This window comes from Branchiostoma floridae, chromosome 4 (assembly GCF_000003815.2).
Source record: "Branchiostoma floridae strain S238N-H82 chromosome 4, Bfl_VNyyK, whole genome shotgun sequence".
NCBI classification, from domain to species: Eukaryota; Metazoa; Chordata; class Leptocardii; order Amphioxiformes; family Branchiostomatidae; genus Branchiostoma; species Branchiostoma floridae.
This window is the reverse complement of record NC_049982.1, coordinates 16,366,240-16,376,915: the sequence shown is the minus strand read 5'-3', so window position 1 is coordinate 16,376,915 and position 10,676 is coordinate 16,366,240. Positions and strand designations below refer to the sequence as shown.

The 10,676-nt window shown below is 43.2% G+C and overlaps 1 protein-coding gene across 1 annotated transcript; it reads left to right on the top strand.

Annotated features, from left to right (window-relative positions):
* Positions 1 to 1,598: 1,598 nt before the first annotated feature.
* LOC118414113 (podocan-like) lies at positions 1,599 to 10,598 on the top strand. Its single transcript, XM_035817895.1, has 12 exons — positions 1,599 to 1,724; positions 2,232 to 3,206; positions 3,360 to 3,446; positions 3,729 to 3,840; positions 4,570 to 4,736; positions 5,374 to 5,506; positions 5,778 to 5,901; positions 6,291 to 6,391; positions 6,578 to 6,679; positions 6,875 to 7,022; positions 7,488 to 8,043; positions 8,178 to 10,598. Exons 1-12 carry the CDS (start codon positions 1,614 to 1,616, stop codon positions 8,355 to 8,357), a joined length of 2,796 nt encoding a protein of 931 aa, XP_035673788.1. The 5' UTR covers positions 1,599 to 1,613; the 3' UTR covers positions 8,358 to 10,598.
* Positions 10,599 to 10,676: the final 78 nt, after the last annotated feature.

Here is a 10,676-nt window from a genome sequence, read left to right as displayed (position 1 = left end):
CTGTCCCTGAGCTGACTGACACACGAACAAAACTGGTGTCCCAGAATTCCCTCCTTCGCAGACACTATTTAAAAACGCCGCCTCCTGGCATAGAGAGTCTTAGCACATTTTGAAAATCGCGAATCATCGCTCCATAAAAAAAAATGCCACCGCTCTCGAAGTCTGTGAAGGAGGCTATCGCAGAACAGGGGTGTACAGGGCTCTGTGGTCTGACTGTGGTGCAACCCGGTGTAACGTTACAGAAAGTGCAAAATGTCAAATGGAGGGAGATGGAAAAGGAACCGATGGGAATGTATGGAAAGGGTAAGGAAGGATTAAGATACCGCTGTACACGCTATATGGCTATATGGTACATATATATATATATATATATATATATATTCCGTTTGACATTTTGCACTTCCTGTCCGGCTTACGCTTTCTTTGCTTATTCAATTATTCAATCATGGACACAAATCTAGAGCAGAAGAAACATTTTTTCTCTGACACAGAACGTCTTGTTGTTCCTGACGTCGAGCTCGATCCCTCAGAAACACGCAGCACGGTCAAGGGTTAACTTGCTGATCGGCAACCTCGGTATCAGGCATTAGTATTTACCGCCCTCTTCTGCACTGTAAGTCGTTACTTTCTAATCTCAGTGCCATTCATTTCCTTGTATTTCGTATAGTCTTGCTTGCCAAAGCCATCAGAGACAAACTCAGTAACGCAAACACATTCAATTTAATTTCACCACCGTAAAAATAAATCTACCTTACCTAAATGAGGGCAGAAGAGGGTAGATACTAGTGCCTGACACCGAGGTTGCCGATCAGCAACTTAACCCTTGACAGTGCTGCGTGTTTCTGAGGGATCGAGCTCGATGTCAGGAACAACAAGACTTTCTGGGTCAGAGACAAAATGTTTTTCCTTTGTGTCCATGATTGACTAATTGAATAAGCAAAGAAAGCGTAAGACGAACAGGAGGTACTTGATGACAGGTGGAAAGTCCAAAAAAGTATAAAAGTCACCTAAAACCTGTCTAGCTCATAAACCCAACTCCTATTACTGTAGTGAATTGTTCTATATGCTCGGTAGGCTCGAAAATCTACTGTTTTTCTATGACTATTCATTGACAGATTATTATGGGAAGCTTGGAATAAAACGTATTTGAATTAGAAGACAATGTTTTTGTATGTATGTACCTGTCTATTACGAAGTTCCTTACCATGTAGCTTCGTGTTGTCTTTGTGGCAGACTATTATCATATCAAAGGTCAAATCAATTGCATGATTTGCTTAATGGTAAGTAGTTACAAAAGTACAACGACACTTTGACATTTAGTCTGACTAACATCGCGCTCCTACCGCCCGTCGGACCCTACAGTTATGGAGGGGGTCACTAACCCCAGCTAGCGAGAGATTGCGTAAACACTGTCACTGGCTATTTAACATTAATGCCCTGAAACAACACTTCGTACGCTCATTTGCTGGACTTAGATGGATTATGATGATGCTTCATAGAGACTGGATAAAATACACGCTCGCACATACAAACATAAATGATATCAGGTGATCTAAGACTGCCCATGGTCATTATAAAGGTATGTATTAAAGCTTGTCAGACTACTTAATTCTATGCTTGACCGGACTAATTCAGGAAAAAGTCTGAAGCATTGTACAGAAAGTGGAGGTGGTAAGTTTCTCGGATCAAAGACGACCGAGACACAATCAAACAGCACATATCAGGTATGGGGTTTCTTCTATGCCGTCTGGAATCTTAAACATTTCAAAGGTCAAGATAATTTCACAATTGATTAAACTCTTTAATAGTACAGTTGTCAACAACTATGTCAGGGTGCCAGGGTGCATTTGGTGCCATACACCTTTTCAACACTGGTGTCCGACCCAAGGGCAGTCAATGTATTGAAATGCTCATTTATCTTATCATGGTGTTGAGGTGTGATACTGTCATTGAACTAGTAAGTGAATGGTAAATGTTTTGTGCATTCGTTTTCAAACATCTAATTTTTAAAATTCCACAAAGACATTGTTTTCATTCCTTAAGACATTGTGTCATTAAGAGGTCTCGCCTCACTATCACCTATTTCGTCATAAAGGTTGTTCTTTAAAATTCACTGCCTTTCCTCTGATCATGACAAACTATTATGCTGGAAAGGTTAATCACGTCTGACAGGATAATTGGGCACAGGGAGAAAAAAATGACAACGCCTATTCGTGTTCTATTTTTAACAGTTGGCCACCATGGCCCACACAAGGACGTTATGGCTATCAGTACCTCTGCTCGCTGTCCTGACCGGAGTTGTGGCTGCCCTTGACTGCGCACCCCAGTGCCGATGTTTTGGTACCACCGCCGACTGCAGTCACGGAATCCTTACGCAGTTCCCGCGGAATCAACTCATACCTTCTTCAACAGAAATTTTTCTGTTGAATGATAATCAGATTTCAGAGGTGAGACGTGATCCAGCGCTTCCCAACCTGCTGGAACTGAACCTGGAAGATAACTCCATCACTAGCATAGCACGCCCCGGATCCCCGTTCAGTCGCCGGCCCAACCTTCAGGTTCTCCGGTTAGGAGGGAACGCGATCTCTACTGTACCCGCTTCGGCTTTCGATGGGCTGAGCCAACTTGTGAGACTTGTTCTAAATAGAAATGTCATCGAAACAATAACTGCGTTTGGAAGTAATTCCTTCGTTGGCAGCCTGAAGATGCTCGACTTACAGGACAACAAGCTCACCTCCATCGGCATCGGGACGTTCACAGAAGTCTCGCTTCTTACGGAGCTCAACCTCTCGTCTAATAACATCTCAACAATAGAAGATGGGAGCTTCAGTCATCTCAAGGAGCTGCGTGTTCTGTACCTGCATTCAAATCATATCGGCGTGTTGAACAGTGGAACCTTCCTGGGGATACCAGCCTTAACTCGTCTGACTTTGAGTGATAACACGATCCAGAATCTCCCTGGCATGTCCTTCATCGGAACCCCAAACCTGGAGTTTCTGGACCTGTCATCTAATGACATCTCCACAATCACACAGACGGCGTTCTCTGGACTGTACAATCTTACCACATTGCTCCTAGACAGGAACAACATCAGCTCTATCGAAGATGAAGCGTTTGGTGACCTGGTCAAGCTGCAGTCATTGACCCTGAGGAACAATATACTACAGAACATGTCGGCATCGACATTCACGTCTACGGACCTATGGGTGAGTTGAACCCCAATAAACTAGAGTAAACTCCGAGCTTGTTTCATTTTTTGAAAAATCTTGCCTCCCATCAGAGCGCATTTAAACTAATAAGTAAAAAGTAAAGTCATAAAAGAATTCGAAGATAAAGCAAATCCATCCTGGTCCTCCCAGGAGCTGGACCTGGCTGAGAACAGTCTCGCGGCTGTTCGGAGGGAGGATTTCGCCAGGCTGACAAAACTGAAGTATCTTCATCTACATGTGAGTCCATTTTATCAGCACATAACAGCAATTTCTTATATCATTAATAGAGATAAGTGATCTGAGAAACGACGCATATGAATTGCTTTGATTGGGATTCTCTGTACTTTTTATTACTTTCCAGCTTTATTCCTTATCATGCAACGTAATTTCTCTGTCATGGTACTTCATAGCATCCTGGGTTAGCATGCAGTGTACGTAGTTCATGTCAGGATTTTGCGGTATTATGTTGTTGATGTTGAAGTCCAAGAGATCTCGCGTCGTCTGTTTAACCTCCTACAGGCTAACAGGATCACAAGTGTGGAGAACGGTTCGTTTGCCAACCTTGCCAACCTTCTTTTCTTGGAAATATTCGGGAACCTTCTGACTAGTGTTTCAGCTGCAACATTTGAAGGTAAGCAGCACATGCTTTGAAAAGTTAAGGGTAATGACACAAGAGCTCTCAATTATAATTCCGTGCAGTTCACCATGACATTTCTTACCGTGAAAAGCAATCTGAGAATATAATAGTACACATTCTCTACATGTTGCTAACGTAATTACATTATATGTCAAACCAGTGGTCAGAAAGGAACGGACCAACTATGTGTAGAAAAATTGGTTGGTCTTGCTCTGTGTTCTGTGGTTGATGGAATGCGTGATATGACTTGAAAAGGTCAAATCTAGCTTTGTTTACGATGGTACATTTGCATGTGGTAGAACCAGTTGGCAGTACCAGTGGTATATATATACATGTGAGGCAGACAAGCTTTTACCCTACGGCACCAACGACATACCTGTTTTACCCCAGCCTAGACATTTCACCGCTGTCGGGTCAAAGTTCGTATGTCGCACATAAATTAGTCTGCTGCTTACCTACGTGTACCTTGCCTTGGCTTTTCATGTTTTTAAAGGAGCGAACATGCAATCGAGGTTGATAAAGGGCTCAGGGTCAGGGAGTGTCCCGCATGGATGACCTATAGGTCAATTGGAGACGATACAATTACATGCCTTATTGTACCTGACGACACGAACTATCTAGGTCGGGAAGGAATAAGTTTTAAAGCAAACAACAACTTCCACCACAGACTGACAGAGTGCAATGTATACGTAAGGTTTGACAGTGTACACGATGTCCCTACAGGTCTGGTGTCTGTGGAACAGATAGCCATGGGAGGTAGTAACCCTATACAAAGTTTTCCTGACGACACGTTCTGGCACCTTCCGAATCTCGCTCACTTAGGCCTACTCGGCCTCCCACTCGTGAGCATCAGTGACGCTGTGCTGTCACCCCTACAAAGCTTAAAAAGTGTAAGTCACCTAGAAAATTAGAAAATCAAATCCATTTGTCTTTGTTGTAACGAATATGAAGGCAGATTCGTGCCACCATAGTTTTCAGTTGAGAAATACTACCTAAGTTGCAATTGTTTTAGACAAGAACATGAATGTCACGAAGACGTACATCACACAGACGATTATTGAATCAATTGCTTTATCATTCTTGTCTTACATTGTACCATGTACAAATGCAATAAATTTCATCCATTCATTTATTCACAAGCAACATTTCATCGTGCAACTATCAGCGACTGTCTTGCTGTTATTTTTACATATCAGAACCGAATCCAAACGTTTTGAAAGATACATTCTGACAAACCTCTCCACGTGACTTGAAACAGAATTACCAATACATCCTCAGTCCCAACACTATCATCGACAGTCTGTTTCAACCCACGTCAACAGTGCTCAAATACAATGCTCAGAAAGCTTTCGAGTTCTCTAGTCCCAAAAGTCTACAAAAGAACCCCCTAAACAATCAAAGCTACAGTTATGGTCCTAACGAAGGCATAATAAGTAATTCTATTTAGAGTGCAAGAATAGATAAAATAGACACGATGCAAAGATAAGCAGCGCATCCTGATCTTATCTCCTTTGTCCCCCTTCGCAGATCGCGTTGTCAGGTTCCAGGTTGACGTCTGTGCCAGCTCTGCCCGTTTCCTTGGAGTCACTGACCATATTCAACAATGACCAGTCGTTGACGGAAATCCGCTTGGGAGACATCACAACGCTTCCCCGATCAGGTAAGGGAGTTGCATTGTCAGTCTGTCAAACCACACACTCATTGGCGCCAATCTCGTGATATTTCCGGGACTATGCATCATAATCTGTTTTTAGTGAAAATGCTGCCGCTCGGCAGAATATATCGCAACAGCAACGTCGAGCTTTCAGGTCCAGTCCCAGTGCAGTCTGTTTTACAGCACAACTTTTCCTGAGATTGTAGACTTGCCGATGATTTGGTCGAAAGGCTTCATGTATCTAACATATTCCTGCTGTCATTGTCTCCATCTGCAGCGACAGGACATCACCTTCCACTCCCCAACCTGACTTACTTGCGCCTGTCGAATTCTGGGATTCAGAAGATTCATCCATTTGCTTTCGCGACATTGCCGGCTCTCAGAACTCTAGATCTGTCCAGGTATTCGCCACGTCAATATCAATAGTCAATATTACTAGCCATTAAGTGTAATTGAGAAAAATCGCAACGACAGTATTTTCATGCCAGTCTTGCCACATAACGGTCAGGTGGTAGGTTTCCTTCACGTGTTGATATAAGTACATTAGTCATTTGAACTACTTATTTGTGGTTTGGTATTGCCGGTATTGTCATCACAATGATGAGGGCTTGACATTATTGTCGTATGAGCAATACATAAATTTCGCATCGTACATGCAACTCACTTCATTTCATACGGAAGCAAACTGTAAAAGACACAATGCCATTGAACGGCGTCTATTATTACTTTGTGATCGTAAAAAGGTTTTAACAGTAGGGGTTTTCTGTTTTCCTTTGATTTCCTTTAACAGGAATAATTTTCAAAGCATTTCGTCAGTCGCTTCAGACGCATTCGGTAACCTGACGTCTCTGCTTAGTCTGAACATTGACAGAGTGACGACCTGGTCACCGCGTATGTATACATTGTCTTTATATATGTCTATGTTGTCAGAAGACTCCGTTATCCACCTCCGTATCTATGATGCTTAGTGTCTAGGCATCAATAATTAGTGAATCATTTGATATTGATGATGCCCGACATTGTATGAAAAAATAATTCTTTAGAAGGAAATTGTGAAATGAAGTTCCTTGTTTTCAGGAGTGTTTCGGCATCTCCCGTGCCTCCGAACGGTAACCATGGGAACAAGGTTCACCTGCGACTGTGACGTGCTCGATCTCGGGAAATGGATTGACAAAACTGGTAAGCTTTTATCATCTGCCCCTATGTATGTGATATGTGGAGAGATACATAAAACATACCAATTAGAATGTCTGGAAACAAACCCCGTACGGTTCATAAACCTACACGTATTGTACGTAACCGTAATCGATATTGGTTTAACGCATATCGGGCACACAAACTCACAGTGTACCTTATCTGTCCTTGTTCTTGCAGCCGTGAACGTCAACCCAAGTTCTCCAACCTGCTTCCTTCCAGTGTCCTTGAGAAGACGTTCTCTGGAAACCCTAGGCGAAGAGGACGTAGGGGGGACGTGCCCGATAACAACTGTTCCACCCGCATCACAAGGCGCGGTGGAGATCTGGTAAATGCAACACAGTTAACACGTTAGCTTCTTTTGATAAAGCTAAAGATATCAGTAAAAATAAAGGTCGAAAAAAAACTGCCTTGGTCTTCGACCCTGGAAATGACTATTGTTCCTCGTATTACGGGATGCTAAGCAACACTTCCATTAGTTTCTGTTTCAGCATCTTGTCCCTGCAACAAGCTCCGTGGCATTAGAAGTAACACATTTTTGAAATAATGTACTGTAACAATGATTTCCTCAGGGTCTGACTAAATTGCGCCCAGGACAGTAAAGATTACGTAATACCATACATCTCATCATGACCCAAGTAGCAATATCGCCAATCTACGCAATGTCTTGAACGGCATGACACCAATGAATGACCTGAACAGAACTTAAATTGACATTTGAATTACTATGACTATTTGTGCTTGCTTATCCGTCTTTATGAATAGTTAATGTACTTTTCTATTTTTTACACAGCCCAACACCCTCCCCAACACCGCCAATGACAACTCCTTCCCAAGGTTCTCCCTCTGTGGCAAATCCACAGTCGTCAGAAACACCCGCGCCGTCCTCTACAGTAGGCCAAACAGAAACCTGTATTGGCCCAAGAGACGTTGAGGTACAGAACGTAAAAGACTCTAGTGCTGAGGTCGCGTGGACATACGGAGGTAGTCCAGATCTGCTGTCAGGATTTGCAATTCAGTACAAACCTATCAAAGAGAAGTCGTGGAAGACAACACCACAGGTTCATTCGACCAGCCGTTCTTACCCCATACTGGAACTTCTCCCTGACACGTCCTACATAACCTGCGTGACTGTTTTCTGTAATAATATTAAGCTCGTGGTACCAGAAGTAGACCACTGTGAGCACTTCATCACGGGGGGCTTGCCACAAGCAGCAATTGTGGGCCTGGCCGTGGGAGTGCCCCTGTTGCTCATCATCCTGGTAATGGCGGCCGTCTTGTGCCTAAAGAGGAAAGGCCACTCATCTGCCGAACACGTGGAACGCAGGCCAGATCAACAGCAACAACAGGTATTTCAATTGTTATCTTTTTACTGCCGTTTCCTTTTTCATAGAGTAAGTGTAGTCTCTGATGTTCCCATTCTGATCCCGAGCCAACGTTAACCATGTGCAGCTGACCGCTAACCCAGTCGTGTTCACCGCAGGAAGCGCCTGCCGACTCAGCTGAGGGTGATATCACAAACGATCCTCCTTACAACATAATCAACGACGATCAACATTCAACTCCGGAAAACCCGTACCATAACCCTGACTCCCTGCAGCTGACAGAACAAGGAGCCGGCAGAATCAGTAATCCTTATCTTGAGCTTTCAAAAGTTATGTAGCGTATACATACATTTTATCATTGTCGTCAAGATAGTGCATAACTACATAGATGAATAAATCGTGTAAATATAAGGTGCTAAGCAGGGCTTTGAATTATTCTTGAAACAAATCATATATATGAAAAGAAATCAACCTTGAAAACAATTTGTTGACTATATCTATCTGAAACTTCATAAGACAATAGTGTCTTCTCACAGGGTAAGGTGAAAGAGCGGTATATGTATATGAACCCGTATATGTACACCAGTACACCCCCTTGTGCGGCCCCACCAAATCAACATGCACCGAAAAGTCGCCCCCCTGGCGTAATGCTCTGGAATCCCAGATTCTAGATACTCTAGGGACCAAACTTCATACACCTGGTGAGTTTTATAGTGTAGTGTCTCTTACAGACTTTTCAACCTCTCCCACTGCACCATCGATCTGATATGTTTGCGCCGTGCAGTGAGAGATGGCTGCTCTGCACCCGGTCTGCCAATCGGGATGTCGGGCCCCATCCTCACTTCACCCCACAACCATGTCAGGTTGTTGCAGTGGTGGGAGGGTGGACTAGTCTGTCAGGGACTTGTGTCTCCTGTCTGTGTGATGGGGTCTTGTACTGAACTGGAACTAACCCAGCTGTGGTGGAACTGTACTGTGTGGTCTGGTGTAGTTTGAGTGGGATTATCTCATGTGAACCATCTATGACAGACTGTATCATGTAACACTGAGTAGGACTGGTGTGTGGAGAAACTTACACATGAGGTGGTCTCTAGTAGGACTTGTGGAGGTGGGAGTGTCCAGTTCCTGTACAAGTCTGAAGACTTGTCCACTTCCTGTTACACTTACTGTAGGGGTGTGTCCAACCTAGCACTATATCTAATACTATACAACAGTTGTAGTTTATACACCTATGTTGGCATGTGAGAGTAATATGCTTCATATCACACATAAAGTGGACTTATGTAGAGGAAATTCTTGACATCATGCTACTGGACATGTAAATGTAGTACATTGTATTCTTAGTATCATACACCATCTGCACCACCAGGATTTTCAATTCAAACTTGTTGAGCAATATGACAAAGTAATTAATGACTTCAACAAAGTCTAAGGGTGACATGGCTGCACGGGAAAATTTGTTAAATAGATATCATACCACATCACAAAACATGTATCTTCATTACCAAATAATTTGTATCATAAACTCCAGCAGCGTTACTTGTTTCAATGTAATGTCTTTCCACCATGTTAAGCCATGTGGTGTACTTCACGTTTCTTGTTTATTCTATTACAAGGTTTTTTCTTACTCACAATATAGCTAATATCTGTGCAGTCCATATTGTATCATATGCAGTGGTGTACATATTTGAATGGGGTACATAAAAAAATCAATGTCTGTACCAGTTGACATTTTTAAGGCAAATTTTACACTGCTGATAAATACAGCTAAGTGGAATATATTCTGGCTTAGTCTCCCTTCTGTCAGAACCATGTATAAACTTGGCAGCAGAAACAACACTGGCACTCATTGAGAAATACACTCACACAAATGAGTTTGATATAGGTTCCTTTTCCTGGTGATAAATTATACACTAATACTGGTGCCCCTGTCCCTGACTGACAAGTGCCTCTGTCCTTAGTGCTGAATGACAAATCGAGAAAACTGATGCCCCTGTCCTTGGTGCTGAATGACACATCAACATGACTGGTGCCCCTGAATGACAAACAAGACTGGTGGCAATGTTCCTCGTGCTGAATAACACATCAACACAACAAGACTTGTGTCTCTGTCCTTGGTGCTGAATGAGACACCAACAAGACTGGTGGCTCTTCTCGTGCAAAAGTTGTGCCAAAACACATTAACAAGACGTGTAACTCTTCCTAGTGCTGAATGACACATCAATAAGATGTGTGACTCTGCTCATGAAGAAAACAACAAGCCTGGTGCCCCTAGTTCCCTGAGACACCAGCAAGACATGAGGCCCTAATGACACATCAGCAAGACATGCAGACCTGTCCTTAAATGACAGTCAACAAGACTTGCAGGCCTGAATGACACATAACAAGGCATGAGCCCATTTCTGAATGACACACCAAGACATTAGACCCTGTCCCGTGTGCTGAATTACACACTAAGACATTAGAACCATGACCGCGAAGCACAGTGGTATTGTGTTCGGCCCATGACCGAGAGGTTGCAGGTTCGAATCCAGCTGTGTGTCACCGATCTTGTGCCCCTGGGAAAGGCACTTTACACGACTTTCCTCACTTTACTCAGGTGAAAATGAGTACCTAGTTTCGGCTAGGGCCGTCCCTCGGATAGGACGTTAAATGGA